The following is an 18039-nucleotide window of genomic DNA, read 5'->3' on the forward strand; positions in this document are numbered from 1 at the left end:
ATATTCTAAACCTGAAATGTACCACCAAGCATGCCCCAAATGGAGTACAAAAATAAGGCCCACATTCTCAGGAGAAAAAAAATCCACACTATGGTACGAATTATGTTCCTCTATACCACTTGATTTGAGCCCTCTTCAGGAATATAATCTAAAAGTGTGTGTGTGGGTTGGTGGGTTGCACATTAGTACTGCTTTGCAATTCTGGCAAGAATCAGAACAGAAATCTGCCTGCAGCAAAATCACAAATTATGGACAATGACACTAGCACTATTCTCTTACAAAAGGCATCTCACTGTATACACAGAGTGAGCAGTACTCATTTAAAAAAAGAAATCAAAATATACTGTACCATTGTTTTCAAACAAAATCAGACCCGATGCTACAGCTCCATCCAATGTGCTAGTGGACTCAATTAGCTAGATGGAAAAAACACACAATTGCTTAAAATATGAATGTCAGCTGAGTTAAACATTAGACTACATCAATAAAGCAGTAACAGTTTTACGCAAATTTTGGAAATCCATCTTTTGTTGTAAATAAATTACACAAACAGAAATGTATTTGCATTTATACATATACATGAATTACACACATTCATGAACAAGCACACTTTCAACAAGTATTAAAAAAGAAGGCATTTACTTACTTTGCTTTTGTCTACCAGGTCTGTACAACTGCATTTACTCAAAAATACCTTTTCGGCAGAGGCCCAGCAACAAACACTCCAACATATTGCAAACATGTTTTAAACAAACATTCAGTAATATAGGTCAACAGATATACATTAACTGCACGTACATTTGATAATTAGATTTCAAATGTATGAAAAAAGAAGTTGTGTCTTACCATAATGTTCCATCAGTGTTGTCTATCTTCATCTATTCTTGACTGATCGGTTACGGTTCCAATCATCAAAACTGATCCTGCCGTTATATAGCTCACGCCAGCCAAAAAAACTCTCGAGCTAACAGTCTACCCATAATCCTCCTCTCTATATTACCTAAAAGCGAGTCTGCACACTTCTAGAACAATAGAAGGAAACTAATGAGGAAGCCATGTCCAAGGAGTGTTTCAACAAAAACCCAGGACAACAGATTGCTACACCAGGAATCTACAGGAGAGGGAAGGAGGGTGGGAGACCAAGAATAGACTAAGATTGACAACACAGATGGAATACTATGGTAAGATATAACTTCTTTAACTGATGTTGTAAATCATCTATTCTTGACTGATGGGACAGAGTCCCCAGCTACTTTAGGTCCTGGGTGGCCTTATGGAAGGATATTCCGGAGAACCACAGAACCAAAGGTGGATCTTCCCCCTGGAGACCAAATCCAAATTGTAATAAGTAATAAACATATGCGGAGTAGCCCATGCTGCTGCTTCCCATATTTCACTCATGGAAACTTTAGAATGGAAGACAGCTGAGGTAGCCATATATCTGATGGAATGTGCCTTCACTGGCATTGAAAACTTTAGATTCTTTTTTGTTATAAATGAAAGAAATGCAATCTCTTAACCATTCTGACAAGGCAACCTTAAGAGATAGATTTCACTAAAGTTGTGCCAGAGAAGATGAATTATTCTGATCTCCTAAATTCTTTAGTTCTGTTGAGATAGAAACATAATTGTCTGTTAACATCTAACAGATGTAAGCAATATTTGCATTTATTAGAAAAATTTGGAAAGAAGACAGATAAGTCAAAAGCCTGATTAATGTTGGACTTGGACCACCTTCGGAAGAAAGGACGGATTTTTTCCCGAATGTAACTCTATCCTTAAGGAAAATTCAGTAAGGGGGTTTTGAACATAAGGCTTGCAATTCAGAAACTCGTCTTGCAGAGCTGATAGCTATAAGTAAAAGCGTTTTCCAAGAGAGGAACTTCTAAGTTACAAGTAGCTGCTGGTTCAAAGGGGGAAACTACAAGTGAATGCAAAACAACAGTTAAATCTCATGGTGGTAAATGATCTTTAAATGGGGGCTTTAAACAGATAGTTCCCTTGAGGAAAACCTTACGTCTGTGAGAAATTAAGGGTAGATCGCCAAAGCCATAGTTAGAGATGGCTACTAGAATGACCTTAACAGTAGAAGGAGAAGCTTCCCTACCAAAAAGAATGGCCAAATATTCTAAAACTTTTTCCACTAAGGCTGAAAAGTGATCAAGGCCATTATTGCAAGCCCAGATAGAAAATCTCTTCAGTTACTGAGGTAGAGATTCCTGGTGGATGGTTATGGGATGCCAGCAAAATTTTTCGTACTCGGGATGGATTATCATTATGCCTGGCGACTAAATGAATTGGAGGAACCAAGCAGTTAGCTTGAGACATTGAAGACTGGGATGTACCAGTCTCCTGAGGATGAGACAGAAGATCTGGAACTGGGTTTGAACTAGACGAGGCCATAAAAATGGAAACCAAATTTGTCAAGGCCAGAAGGTTGCAATGAAGATTAGTTTGCTTCTCAACTTGGCTGCTTTCTTGAGGAAAAGAGGGATCAGAGGGAAAGGGGTAAAGGCACATAGGAGACCAGAGGGCTAATCAAGGAGAAGAGCATCTCTCGGAGACTCCCCTTGAGGGGAAATTACGACAAAATAACTTCTGCACTTGTTTTGGAGTGAAACAAAAGGGTCACACAGCAAGGTTGGCCCCAGCGATGAAAGATCTTCGCAACCTTAAGACTGAGAGACCACTATGGAGGCATTAGAATGCATCTGCTTCGTTTGTCCACTATCACATTTGACAGCAAGAAAAGAACACTGTCAGGGTAAGGTATCACCTCCCAAAAAAAGCACAAATCCAAAATCAGAAGAGGATGATACTCCACAACAAACGAAGCAAAACCAGATGAATGAAAAGACAAGTCCTTTATTCGAATAAGTAAGCGCTTTCACGTTGCTTGGAACGCTTCATCAGACTTCAACAAACCATAAAATTTAAATCAACTTATATACAAGTAAAACACCAATGAAAAACACATTCGCAAGTCACATGTAAGTTACAAAAAATACATCATTTCCTTTCCATAAAAATTATATAAATATATCATAAAGATCTCATGTTAATAAATGAATAGTAGAAGTAAAATATTAAAACATACTAAAACACATATTGCATAGTGAGACTTATTACTACTGTTTAATGTTTTAAAGGTTTATCTAATAAAAATGGTCTCAATGAAAATTTATCATTAAGACCATGAGCTTTATTCGCAGATAGCTTAATTATCCACTTTGCCTCAGCTTTTTCTGTCTTATTGCCAATATTACCAAGTCTTTCAGTCTCTGTTAACTGTCCTATTACTAAAAATCTAAAGGCATGTGTGATGTCATTTTGTAGTACATGCTTGGCTAGGGCATTCCCTTCATTCTCTCTATGTATAGCATACAAATGCTCTTGTATCCTTTCTCTTAAGGTTCTATTAGTCTTTCCTATATAGAAACAATAACATTTTATGCATGATGCTAAATAAATCACATTTCTTGACTTACAATCAGTGTATTCATTAAACTCATATTTAACGCCAGTATCTGGATGTATAAAAACATTAGATTTCATTATATATATATACACTGGTTGCAAGAGCGACATGCAAATGTACCCTTTCTCTCAGAGGAGATCTTATTTTTAGGCACTAATAAGTCTCACTATGCACTATCATTGGTGTTTTACTTATATATAAGTTGATTTAAATTTTATGGTTTGTTGAAGTCTGATGAAGCGTTCCAAGCAACGTGAAAGCGCTTACTTATTCGAATAAAGGACTTGTGTTTTCATTCATCTGGTTTTGCTTCGTTTGTTGTGGAGTATCATCCTCTTCTGATTTTGGATTTGTGCTTTTTTTGGGAGGTGATACCTTACCCTGACAGTGTTCTTTTCTTGCTGAACTTTGCTACTTTGTTCACTGAAGGGACATGACAGAAGAAACCAGCAATGTGTTACTTGAATCCAGATCTTTGGGTCTTACAGAAATCTTCACAGAAGGTATTAATCTACTTTTAAAACTGTCTTATGCTGAATTAGCAAAAGCAGCCTCTACACACAGAGATACTGATTGGCATGTAGATGTTTTACAAACAATGAGAAAGCTCGAGGACAACCTCAGTAAAATTAAGAATGCCCAGTGGCAAAAAAGACATATGGAGGCATGCATTAATTTTAAAGTTGTCCCTAGAGGTCTTCGTTTGTTAAAAATGCCTACTTTTGGCTCTGCCTATCCTGAACTTTTGTCTAAGTGGCAGCAACTTAATTTAGATACGAGCTATGCCTACATGAGACTACTTATTGAACAATATACTTTAATAGAGTTGGAACTTCAGCAAGAAGCTATAGCTGTAGAAGAAAAACTGACTGCAGCCCTTACCAACACACAGAAAGAAGATCTTCTTTCTGATATAGCGACTACAATGCAAGCGCTAGATAAGTTATTATTGGCAAAAAAGAAGAAATTAGAAAGAGACTGTATGGATTTCTCGAGTGGGAATGTCTTCTCCTGGCCGAGAGAATCCACCAGGATAACATATGCTGCGACGCATACTAACATTGAAATGCCTTTCTCTGAGCGTAACACTTTATCTGCTCCTACTCCTTCCATGCCTGCTTCCTCTTCTCAGGTAGAAGCAGCAGTCAATGAACAACGCTCCAGTGTGAATACAGTGAACTCTGATGTTTTAAATACAACTACCATGTCAGCACCTGTAGTGAGAAGAAAAACTCCTGTTTCAGCAAGTGGAACTGTTTCAGCTGAATCTAATGACACTTCTCTTCGTTTTGCACTCCCTTTTCGACAGGAGATGAGGCACAATTGGAGTCCACAAACAACCAGGAAAAGGAAGATATCAGGAGGCCAGTTAGAACTTCAGAAAAAAACTTTCAAAACTGTAACCAGGACTTGATTATTAATCTTTCCAGTCACATGCTTATGGACAATGAAAGAAAGATTTTGAACAAAGGTTTGTCCTTCATTCCCTCTCAGGGGACTGACGTAAGTGATTTAATTGTTGATATAAAATGTTTTGTTAGAAATATTGCACTTGGTTTACAGTTTGGCAACAATGTTTTTAATACTGATGTTATGTCTTTTAAAAAACCTTCTACTTATATGCCTGCTATACATCCTTTATTGGAAAGGTTTGAAAGAGCTTGCAGTGACGATTTGTTGAAGTTTTTTGAATCTGACAATAAAAAACTTGATTTTTACAATATCACCAAGGAAGAGAAGTTAGCCCTTCATGATTTAAAGAACAATACTAGTATAGTCATTCGACAAGCTGATAAAGGGGGAGCTACAGTACTTCTAGATACCAGCTACTACCATGATACTATGTTAGAAATGCTCTCAGACACTACTACTTATAAGAGACTAAGCATGTCAGATCTAGATAAGTTAATAAAAACAGTACATGCAGATTTATATGACATGTTGATGTGTGGGATTATTGATGAAGAACTTTACAAATATTTTTTGATAGAGAAACCTGTGATACCTGTAATTAGAGGTTTACCTAAGGTACACAAGACCACACATAATCCTCCGCTTAGACCAATAGTATCTAGCAGAGGCTGGTTAACTGAGACAATATCTATTTTTCTAGAAAAAAACTTGAGACCAGTCGTGGAATCTACTAGATCTATATTATGTGATACGAAACAGTTCTTGGAAACACTAGCACCTTTCAATGAGAACAATATTCTAGAAACTACAGATTATATGGTAACACTAGACGTTGTTTCTCTTTTCACCTGCATACCCAATGATGTAGGGATAGATTTCTTAAGGTTATATTTGTTAAACAAAGGACTTAGCAACAATCAAGTTATTAAACTCACAATGCTGTTAAAAATGGTTCTTTGTCACAATGTTTTTACCTTTAACAATGAATACTTCCTTCAAATTAAAGGAATAGCTATGGGCACATCTTGTGCAAACTCTTATGCTAACCTTGTGTTAGCATACTGGGGGAATACGTATGTTTTAGAACATTTGGCTTACTCCACTTCTATAAGATATTACAAATGTTTTGTTGATGATCTTTTTTTAATTTGGGGAGGCAAACTAGAGCTCCTAAAAGAGTTTGTTCTATATATCAATGGAACTACCACATTTCTTAGGTTGACTGAAATGTATTCACAAAATACAATTGATTTTTTAGATGTGACATTGAGGAAAAAAGACAATACTCTAGAAACAGAAGTATTTAGGAAGGTATGTAGGAAGAATGCTATTCTTCACAGAAGTAGCATGCACCCCCCCCCATATACACAGAAATATTGTGAGTAATCAAGTGAAATGTTTTTCTAATATAACTAGTGATGATTTGGTTTTCTCTGATGCATTAAAAACTATAGAAAGTGATTTTAGGCATAGAGGCTATTGCAATAGAGATATGCTCATTGGACACTTTTGAACGCATTAACATCTAGGACGTCCTTTTATTAAAAAACAAGGCAGCATAGATGAGAGACCTATAGTGAGGAATAATGACAAGAGGAGACTAGTGATACCCTTTACTAATAATAATACTTCTATTGTCAACATTATTAAGAGACATTGGAACATTTTACAATTAGATGATGGTATAAAAGACTTAGTGGGTGAAAAACCATCCTTTAGCTATAAGAATACTAAATCTTTAAAACGTATGCTTTGTTATGAGAGACTGCCTAAAAATAAGATCTCCTCTGAAAGAAAGGGTACATTTGCATGTCGCTCTTGCAACCAGTGTATATATATAATGAAATCTAATGTTTTTATACATCCAGATACTGGCATTAAATATGAGTTTAATGAATACGCTGATTGTAAGTCAAGAAATGTGATTTATTTAGCATCCTGCATAAAATGTTATTGTTTCTATATAGGAAAGACTAATAGAACCTTAAGAGAAAGGATACGAGAGCATTTGTATGCTATACATAGAGAGAATGAAGGGAATGCCCTAGCCAAGCATGTACTACAAAATGACAGCACACATGCCTTTAGATTTTTAGTAATAGGACAGTTAACAGAGACTGAAAGACTTGGTAATATTGGCAATAAGACAGAAAAAGCTGAGGCAAAATGGATTATTAAGCTATCTGCGAATAAAGGTCATGGTCTCAATGATAAATTTTCATTGAGATCATCTTTATTAGATAAACCTTTGAAACATTAAACAGTAGTAATAAGTCTCACTATGCAATATGTTTTAGTATGTTTTAATATTTTACTTCTACTATTCATTTATTAACATGAGATCTTTATGATATATTTATATAATTTTTATGGAAAGGAAATGATGTATTTTTTGTAACTTACATGTGACTTGCTAATGTGTTTTTCATTGGTGTTTTACTTATATATAAGTTGATTTAAATTTTATGGTTTGTTGAAGTCTGATGAAGCGTTCCAAGCAACGTGAAAGCGCTTACTTATTCGAATAAAGGACTTGTCTTTTCATTCATCTGGCTTTGCTTCGTTTGTTGTGGAGTATCATCCTCTTCTGATTTTGGACCATCACGTTTGAACTCTCTGGGATGTGCATTGCCATCAGAAAGTGGGCTTCTCGACACATGGGATAGGATTTGGTTCCCCCTTGCTTGTTGATGTACCACACTACGGACATGTCCGATTGAACTGCAATTGTTCTTTGATGTAGGGCACAGTGAAATGTTTGCAACGCTAGTAGCGCCACCCTCAGCTCCAGAACACTGATATGTAGATTGGCATCTATCAGGGACCAAGTGCCTTGGATTGTCTTTCCCAGAAAATGTCCCCCCAATCCTATCTGGAAGGCATGTGTGTTCACTATAGCTCTGGATTGAGAAGGAACAAAGGGGCGACCAAAAAGCATTTGTTCAGATTCCATCCACCAGGATAGGTCCTTTTTGCAGCAACTTGTAATAAGTATGGGGTGATTCAGTGGGCAGGTTAGAATGGACCACTGATTTGCAAGAAGCCATTGCAGTAATCTCATGTTAAATCTCGCTAATGGGACCACAGTGATCACTGTTGCCATGGACCCTAATGCTTGAAGCACAAGTACGGCTGGTACTTTGACCACAGGAGAGAACAAACTTGAGATTTTATTACTGTAGCCTGTAAGGATGTAGTCAGGCAACAAAAGAGTGTGTGTTGAGATGAGCCCCGATAAATTCCATATCCTGAGAGGGGGGCAGTTTAGACTTTGTAAGGCTGACAGTGATGCCTAGCTGCAAGAACAATTGCAGGGTGAATTCAGTCGCCTGAAGCAAAAGGCATCTGGTGGAAGCGGTGATGAGCCAGTCATTTAGATATGGAAAAACCCGGAATCTGTGCAGTCTCAAGTGAGCGGTTTCTGCTGCCATACATTTGGTGAGCATAGTGGAGGCTGTGGTGAGACCAAAGGGCTGCACCCTAAACTGATAGTGACTGGCTCCTAGCTGGAAGTGGAGAAAGGTTCTTGAGCGTTTCTCCATTTTTATGTGGTAATAGGAGTCGTGAAGGTCTACAGAGCACATCCAATCATTTTCCTCTGCAAAGTGAAGTACTGATTAAACTGTGACCATTCAGAATTTCGACTGATGAACAAATTTGTTCAGAATGCTGAGATCTAGAATCTCTCTCCAGGTCTCTGTCTTTTTTGGCACTAAAAATAATCTTGAGGAAAATCTGGATCCTATCTGGTCTGGTGGGACTTCCTGGATGACTTTTTTCTAGCAGCTTTTAAATTTCTAAGGGTGCTTGGCCACTCTGACTTTATGGAACATCGGGGGAGTCTTGTTAGAGTTCCTGGAAAAAGAATGAAAAGGATAAAGTAACCTCTGGAAATAATTCTTAGCACCCAGCCATCTGTGGCCACTTGTCACCAGGCTGCTGGGTGCAAAGAAAATCTTCCCCAGACTGCCTCTAAAGGCAAGTAACCGGGCCTCCTTTTAGGAGCACTGATAGGGTTGGCCAGAGAAGGTCGCTCTGAAACCCTGGTTCTGTGGGCCACCTCTACCTTTCGGATGGCATCTATCATTAGAACTCACCCCTCTGCCCAGAGGGGAGCTGCACCATGTGTGTCCTGGAAAGACCTCTGGGACTTCTTGAACCACATCTTCCAACTCCTCCGATTCCTGGAATAGGCTCGTTGGGGAGCAGAAAAACATATGCCCAATGCAGACAGGGTCTTTCCATCTTTCTCACACCTGGACAGAGTTTCTTTAACTTTCGGGCCGAATAAGGAGGATCCATCACAGGGAGCATTGACGAAGGAAGACTTGAATGGCTCTGACAAAATCACACAGGAGCATACAAGAGTGTCGTCGAATTGCAACACCTGAACCTCTTGACTTGGTCGCTCCTTCGGCTGCATGTGCAATTAGCCTCATGGACGAATTAGAGACTCCAGAGTAGCTAACTGGGAGGCCACTTTTTCCCAGACCCCTGCAGCTACTCCTCCCGCTAGGGTATCCAATAGCACCTTGACCAAATCCCTCTGGAACCTAGTGAAATGTGCCAAAAAAGTTCAAGGACCTAATGGTAAAAGGTCGATGATGCGTAAAAGTACAGTTGTGTACACTTACCATAAATGTAGATGTTCGAGTGTATTTACTGTTGCAGTCATCACATTTGGGTTACCTGCTTGCAGTAGCCCTCAGTCGGCCTGATTAACAAAGTCTTTGGTCCTGCGTCAGTTGCTTTCCCTTCTTACGTGACGTCAGGTCGTCAGGGGTATAAAACATGGAGCAGATGCCATTACATCAGTTTTTCTTCCCCAGATGTCAGGTGCCCCCCCTAATGGGAAGCAATTAAATCTATAAATATAGAAGGTTATACCTCCAACAAAAAAGCAAATACACCAAAAAGCTTTTAAGCATAATAAAGGAGAGTAGAGGTAAATCCTTGAAAATCCTTGGTTCCAGTTTCCACTCGTGTGGATCCATGAGGTTTCTGCTTAGTTCGTTTGCCAGTGTATTCAGTTTTCCTGGCAGGTATTGAGCTTGTAGATGCACTTGGTAGCTCAGAGCTGTGTTCCACAATGCCATGGCTAGTCTGCAGAGGGGGTAAGAATGTGTACCTCCCTACTTGTTTATGTACCACATAATAGTGGTGTTGTCAGTCTTTACCATTAACTGTCCAGGAAGAATTTGGTCCTTGAAGGCTGTGAGAGCATTCTGTACAGCTAACATTTATTTTTGACTGATATACAGGTGAATTTGATTTGGGTTCCATTTGCACTGAATGCAATTCCCTGCCAGGTGAGCCCCCTCATGCATAGTCTGAAACGTCTGTTGTTAGGGTTTAGGCAGCAGGGAGTAGTGTGAATGGTAGTCCCTTGTTTTGGTGGCAGGCCTCTGCCCACCAAAGAAACTCTAGGCAAAGGCAAGGTATGATAGGAATCATTGCTTCTAGGATCCTGAGAATGTTGACACCATAGGCTTTTTAGATACCATTGTAGTTTCCTCATATGAAGTCTTGCATATGGAATTAGAAGAATGCAGGAGGCCATGAACCCCAAGGCTTGTAGTATTTCCTTGCAGACAGCAGGGTTTTTGTGGCCACTTGTTTGAAAGTAGGTTGTCAAATGAATTTCTTTCTCTGGCGTGAGGAAAGCCACCTGGGAAGTTGTAGTCAAGCTTGCTCCCAGGAATGTAATTTGTTGACAGGGTACCAGGTGTGATTTCTTTTCGTTTATGCTGTACCCCAGACAAGTTAGCACCCTTTGTACAAAGACCAGATGATTCAAAAGTATGTCCTGGCTTTCTGCATGAATTAAACAATCGTCTAGGTACGGGTATATCTGAATATTTATTTGCCTGCAAAATGCAATGACTGGAGCTAGGCACTTTGTGAATACCCTGGGAGCAGTAGATAAGCCAAAGGGCAGTGCAGAGAATGGATAGTGCATGTAGCCTGCTTTGAAGCGTAGGTATCTTCTGCAAGATTCCCTGATTGGGATGTGCAGTTATGCTTCCTTTAAATCTAGTGTTGCCAACCAGGCATCTTTGACTAGCATAGGGAGCAACTGGTGAAGAGTCAGCATCTTGAATTTTGGGATCACCAAAAAAAATGTTTAGAGTAGACAGGTCCAGGATAGGATGCCATGAACTGTCCTTTCTGGTTTCTGATTAGAAACCTTGTCCCTTTTCCTCTTCTGGTACCAAATGAATAGCCCCAATGCTTAGAAAAGAAAGTACTTGCTTTTGGGCCTCTGCCCACTGATTTAGGGGTAGAACTGGCCACCCACTTGGTGTATTTAACATGTGGAAGTGAAATCTGTATCCCTGGGACACTATATTTAGAACCCATTTGTCCTGGGTAAGGAGTTCCCAGTTCTTTGCATGAAGAGCAATCTTTACCCCCAAAGGGGCAGTTAGTTGAGAAGTGCTTGGAAGTCTTAAAACAAAGTCGTTGAGACAGTTTACCATAGGGGGAGTTTTATTACTCCCAGATTTGGAAGTGGAGGCCCCCACTGCTTAGACCTGTGTGTACCCTGGGACTGAAGCCTGGAAGCTCTGCTGGATCTGGCCTTGGACTGAGAAGGTTTGGAAGAGGCAAGAAAGGACCAATTCTTGGAAGGCCAATGCCTACTAAACCTTGGAGGTTGTACTTGTGAAAAATCTTTAACAGTTTGCATAGATTTTGCGTTTTCCTCCATCTTTTTAAGAACAACTTCTGCCTTGTTGCCAAACAGGCAGCCCTGGTTTAAGGGAGCATCCAGTAATTTCCCTTTAACATGATCTGGCAAGGATTGCTCCTTAAGCCAAGCATGCCTAAGTACAGACCCAGTTACAGCAGCCCTGCAAGATGCCTCTAGTGAATCAAAACCACACTGCAAAGTATGTTTTCCAACTTGTTCAGATGAGTGCAGTAAATCCTGTAAATCCTTACTTTCAGCACAATCAGGAATCAACATCATTTTCTGTTTAAGCAATCCAGTAATATGCTGATGATACTTTAACATATGAAACTGGCAGTTTAAAGCCCTAATGGCCAAAGTTGCAGAAGTGCATACCTTCTGACCCCATCTATCCAGCACCCTGGAGTCTCTGTCAGAGGGGTAGGATTTTTGGCAGTAGTAGCTTTAATACTCTTGGGTCCCTGAAATGGTCTCTGGATCCATAACAGGATTTTTTAAAGGAACTTGTGTGACTCACGGACCCTGTAATATCAGTCAGGTTTTCTGGGAGCAGGAGGCAAGGAATCAGGGGCTAAACTAGATTCTGAAAAAGCATAGTCAACAATGTCTAGTACAGGAGGGATAGCTAAAGGTCTATGCTGAGGCAGGAGTAAAAAAATCCCTGAGCCTCTTCTTTGAATCAGAAAAATCCTGGCTTTCTCAGTGGAAATGCTCTGTTAAAGTATGTAAGGTTTCACCAAAAGAAAAATACTCTGGAGGGGAAGCAGAGGGGAAAGAGTCCTCTGCATCAGAATCCTCATAAGTAGATAAGGGCAAATTCAGATCATCAGAAAAAACAGAATCCTGGTCAGAAGATTCATAAACAACTTCAGTCCTAGGCCTCTTAGGAAGGGGGGGGGGGGGTTGGCTACCCCTGATTAGCATCATTAGATCTTCAGCCATTATCATTTTTTTTTTCTTTTTTTTTCTTTTTTTTTTTAAGGCATGAGCATGTGGACTGTGCATCAATTTTTTAGGCATGGTTCCAGATTTAGGCCTAAGTGAAGGAGGCATTGGTTTAATATGCAAGTCTGTATGCCTGAATACACCCTCAGAAGCCGGTGCCTGCAAAGCGGCTCCGGACTCATCCAAGGTAGAGACATCCGCGGGTTCCATAGTTGAAGCATCTCGCAGCATACTGGACTCCAAATGTGTCTCAGTAGAAGCCTGCGAATCAGAAATAGCGGGCATCAGGGGCTGCAAAAGCGCCTCACTGAGTAATGGCGAACTGGCGACTGGATTAGGAGAAGCGTCGTCGGCAGTTTTGGCCCTCGGCCGCCTGTCTCTGTCTTTATCTTTGCAACAGTCGACATTTCCGGATAATCAAACCGAGAACCGAAATATTTAAAAGCAAAAATATACAGACGCCAGATACTGTGCTGATTAAATAAAGCACAAAACCGATAGCAAGGTACATCGTGGTCAGGGCCTAGGCAAGGAATACATAACAAATGAAAATCTTTATGAGGTATTTGTTTTCCACAAGTAATGCCGTTATTAACTTTTACTGACATTGGTAAGGAGAAAGAAAAAGTTTCACAAATGGGGTACTTAGCTTTAGTTGAAGACTTCTGTTCTGAAACTCGAAAACGAAAATTTCAGGAGTCGGCCGACCGGCACTTGTGAACTGCTTCTGCTTCGGGCACCGCACGGCAAGAAAGACAGATGTAATGGCGTCGGCTGCATGTTTTATACCCCTGACGACCTGATGTCATGGAAAAAGGGACAGCAACTGGCGCAGGACCCAAGACTTTGTTAACCACGCCGACTGAGAGCTACCTGCAAGCAGATAACCCAAACGTAATTACTGCAACACTGAAACACGAAGAACATCAGAAAATTCAGAATCCTGGTCAGAAGTATCATAAGCAAACTCAGCCCTAGGTCTCTTAGAGGGGGAAGGCTGGCTTCCCCTGATTAAAGTAATAAGGTCTTCAGCCACTCTTATCATTTGTTTTTTAGGCATAGAGGCCTGACCATGTGGTCTGGGCGTCAGTTTTCTAGCCATGGTACGAGTTTTAGGCTTTGAAGAAGAAGATGTCATCGGTTTAATATTCAAGTCAGTAGTCCTGAATACACCCTCAGAAGCCGGTGCCTGCACAGTGGCTCCGGACCCATCCAAGGTAGAGACATCTTCAGGTTCCACAATTGAAGCATCTCGTGGCATATCGGACTCTGAATGGGTCTCAGTAGAGGCCTGCGAATCTGAAGTAGCAGGTATCAGGGGCTGCGAAAGCACCTCCGTGAGAACAGTGAACTGGCGACTGGCTTGGGAGAAGCGTTGTCGGCAGCTTTGGACCTAGGTGGCCTGTCTGCCATTATCTTTGCGTTTTTTCGGAATGTCGGTAGTCGGATGGCTTACCGAAGACATATCAGGATAACTGAACTGAGCACCAAAATATTTAGAAGCGAAAATATACCGACGACGGACAGTTCGTGGTTTAACTAAGGCACAAAACCAACAGCGAGGTACATCGTGGTCAGGGCGTAGGCAAGGAATACAGTACGAATGAAAATCTTTGAGGTATTTGCTTTCCACAAGTAATGCAATTATTTACTATTACTGACATCTGTTTACAGCAAGAAAAGGTTTCCCCAATGGGGTACTTAGCTTTTAGTTGAAGACTTCGGTTCTGAAACTCGAAAATTTCAGGAGTCGGCCGACCTGCACTTGCAAACTGCTTTTACTTCGGGCACGGCAAGAAAGACTGATGTAAGGGCGTTGGCTGCATGTTTCATACCCCTGGCCACCTGATGTCATGGAAGAAGGGACAGTAACCGACGCAGGACCCAAGACTTTGTTAATAAGGCCAACTGAGGGTTACTGGAAGCAGATAACCCAAATGTGATGATTGCAACAGTGAAACACGAAGAACATCCTGCTTCCCAAATCTGTCCATCACCCAAATCTGTCCATCACCCTCAACTCCTGGTTAGGGGGATGAACAGTGGAACTTTCCTCATCCATTTCCTTTTTAGTGGCAGCCGCTGCCAACATGGCATCGACTATTAATCCTTTTGCACAGTACTGATGGTCCCTGGGAGCAGAAAAAGAAGTTATGTCTTACCATGACGTTCCATCTCTATTGTTGACCTTCGTTCAGTCATTACGCATAGGTATCGGTTCCAAGCTCAGAACCGAGACAGCCATTTTCCAAGCTCGTGTCAGCTTCAAACTCTCGAGCTAAACTCTTAACCACAATCCCCCTCTCCCTGTTACCTCAAATTGTGTTTGCAAGTCAAAGAAGGTAGAGGCTACCTCTGGTCAAATAACCTAAGAGAACCAGATGGTGAGATCTACTAGAAACCACAGGAGGGGGAAGGAGGGAGGGTAGTAATGACTGAACGAGGATCAACAATACAGATGGAACGTTATGGTAAGACATAACTTCTTTATCTGATATTGTTAATCCTCGGCTATTCCTTACGCATGGGACAGAGTCCCCAGCTACCTCAATTCTGGGGAGGCTCTCATGGAAGGACATTCCTGAGCACCATAGAACCGAAAGATGCTCTTCCCCTGGAGGCCAAATCCAATTTGTAATGACTGATGAAGGTATGAGGCATAGCCCATGTTTCAGCTGCACAGATCTCATGTAAAGAAGCTCTGGCATGGAAAGCAGCAGAAGTTGCCACCGACCTTGTTGAATGAGTTTTCATGGTAGAAGGCAATGATATATTACGTTGTGTATAAATAAAGGTCACACAGTCCTTCAACCATCTAGTTATTGTGACCTTAGCAACAGCAGATCCTAATCTAGGTCCAGAAAAGGCCAAAGATAACGTGTCAGAGTTACGAAAAAGTTTAGTCCTGTTTTAAGTAAAAACGGATTTGCCTGTGTACATCTAGGGTATGTAGGCAATACTCTCCTCGGTTTGAATGACTGGGAAAGAAAACTGGCAATTCACTGGCTTGATTTAATAGACATTTCAGAGATCACTTTAGGCAGAAATGACGGATTAGAGACTATCACTATGAAAAATCAAGTATGGACTTTTGATACATAAAGCTTGAAGTTCAGAAATACGTCTGGCAGAAGTAATAGTAAAAAAGCAGTAGAAGTGGCAGTAGCCCTAGTATAATGAGGTCTGATTCCAGCCGGAACCTCCTTACCATGATGAGAATAACAAAAAGCAATGCAATGGCCAATCCACTTAGAAATAGTTTGTTTTGAAACAGGTTTTCCCTGTGAACCCAAGGCAAAAGAAATGAATAACTGTTGGGACTGTCTGAACCCTTTAGCTCTGCTCAAATAATAACGTAACTGCCTGTGAATATCCAAAGAGTGCAAAATTTTTTCCCCCTTATTTTGGGGATCAGCATAAAATGTAGGCAAATGAATAGATTGGTTTAAGGCCACATTAGAAACAACTTTAGGCATAAAAGTAGGATTAGTAGGTAGGGAGACCCTATCCTTATGAAATATCAGGAAGGGTTCAACTGCCATTAGAGCCTGTAATTCAGATACCCTTCTAGCAGACGTAATGGCCAACAAAAAAGCAGTCTTCCAAGACAAAAACATCAACTCCGAAGTAGCTGCAGGTTCAAAAGGAGGTAAAGTGAGTTTTTCCAACACAAAATTGAGATCCCAGGAACGAGTAGGAGCTCTACGTGGGGGTCTTATGTTCTTTCGCCCTCTAAGAAATTGCTTAAACAAAGGGTGAGAGAATAATGGTGGGTCACAGTCATAGTGAGCAGAAATGGCTGCAGCATGAACTTTTACAGAGGAGAAAGACAAACCCTTGTCTAATAATTCTGTAAGATACTGAAGTGAAACACTCAAATTAGGCACTGAAACATCAAAGCTCTTTGTTTTGCTCCAAAGAAAAAATCTCCTCCATTTATCAGCATAAACTTTCCTTGTACTAGGCCGTCTGGCCTCCAAAATGACATTCAAAACTTGAGGAAGCTGCGACCCCCCAGGGTCTAAAACAGAATACGCCAGGCTGTCAGATGCAGGGACTGAATCCTGACATTGCGGAAATGATTGCTTGCCTGGGACAAAAGGTGTGGAATTAATGGCAAAGGCCAAGAAGGCTCCCGTACTAAACTCCTCAGCAGAGGGTACCAGTGCTGCCGTGGCCGATCTGGAGCTATTAGAATCATGTAAGGCTTGTCCTGCCTGACCTTCAGGAGCACCTTGGGAAGGAGAGGCAGAGGAGGAAAGGCATAAACGTGAAGGTTGTTCCAACTGAATGATAGCGCATCCACTTTCCAAGCTTTTGGGTGAAACAGCTTTGTGCAAAACTTTGGCAGTTGGTAATTCAGTGGAGAAGCGAACAGATCTATGTCTGGAGTCCCCCAAGCCACCGTCAACTGTTGAAAAACATGAGGATCCAATTTCCACTCGTGGGGATCCACCATCTGTCTGCTCAAAACATCTGCTAAGGAGTTCTGTGCTCCTGGCAGAAACCTTGCCTGAAGAGTGAGGTGCAAACTGAGAGCAGTCTCCCACAAAATCATAGCTTGTCTGCAAAGAGGGTACGAATGGGTTCCCCCTTGCTTGTAGATGTACCACATGACTGTTGTGTTGTCTGTTTGAATCAACACTTGTCCTGGGTGAAGTAGATCCTTGAAAGCAATCAATGCAAATTGGACTGCTAACATCTCCTTCATGTTGATATGCAAATGTAGTCTGGCAGGCCACGTGTCTTGAACCCATTTTCCATTGAAGTGTGCTCCCCAAGCCATGTCTGAGGCATCTGTCGTTAAGATCTGACTCGCCTCTGGTTGGGTCACAGAGAGTCCCTTGTTTAGGTGACATTCCTGAGCCCACCACAAAAATTCCCTTTGGATGCAAGGTATTATCTGAATGACAGTGTCCAAATCATGGCAGTGTTGAGTCCATACGCTTTTGAGATACCATTGTAGCTTCCTCATATGCAGTTTGGCATTGGGAAGCACCAGAATACAAGATGCCATGAACCCCAAGGCTTGAAGGACTGTCCTTGCAGTCAGCCTGGACCGTAGAGACAATTGTTGGAAGTAAAGGGAAAGATTTCTTTGTTTGTCCGGGGTCAAAAAAGCCATCTGAGAGGCTGTATTCAGTCTCACACCCAGAAAGCACATGTCCTGAGAGGGTACTAGACTGGACTTTGTTTCGTTCACAGAATACCCTAGGCACCTTAACACTGCCATAACATACTGTAGATGGTGAAGTAACTTGACTGTCTTGAGCAAGAATCAGGCAATCGTCCAACTAAGGATAAATTTGTATTCCCCTTAACCTTAAGAAGGCTATCACCGGAGCCAGGACCTTTGTGAACACCCTGGGCGCAGTAGATAAGCCAAAGGGCAATGCAGAGAACTGATAATGTAAAGTCCCAGCCAGCGCAGGAACCTCCTGCAGCTGGGCCTGATAGGAATGTGAAGATAAGCCTCTTTGAGATCCAGAGTTACCATCCAGTGATCTTTGCC

At 41.1% G+C, this 18039-nt stretch overlaps 1 protein-coding gene across 1 annotated transcript in view; it reads right to left on the reverse strand.

Annotated features, from left to right (window-relative positions):
• Positions 1-18039, reverse strand: part of SMARCAD1 (SWI/SNF-related, matrix-associated actin-dependent regulator of chromatin, subfamily a, containing DEAD/H box 1) — a 3333959-nt gene that overhangs the window by 2975527 nt on the left and 340393 nt on the right. Inside the window, exon 4 of the mRNA XM_044061375.1 lies at positions 350-416. Within this exon, the coding sequence (XP_043917310.1) occupies positions 350-416 (67 nt within the window). The remainder of the gene's footprint in view (positions 1-349; positions 417-18039) is intronic.

The sequence above is a fragment of the Protopterus annectens genome, chromosome 2.part0 (genome assembly GCF_019279795.1).
Source record: "Protopterus annectens isolate FY-2018-M chromosome 2.part0, PAN1.0, whole genome shotgun sequence".
NCBI lineage: Eukaryota > Metazoa > Chordata > Ceratodontiformes > Protopteridae > Protopterus > Protopterus annectens.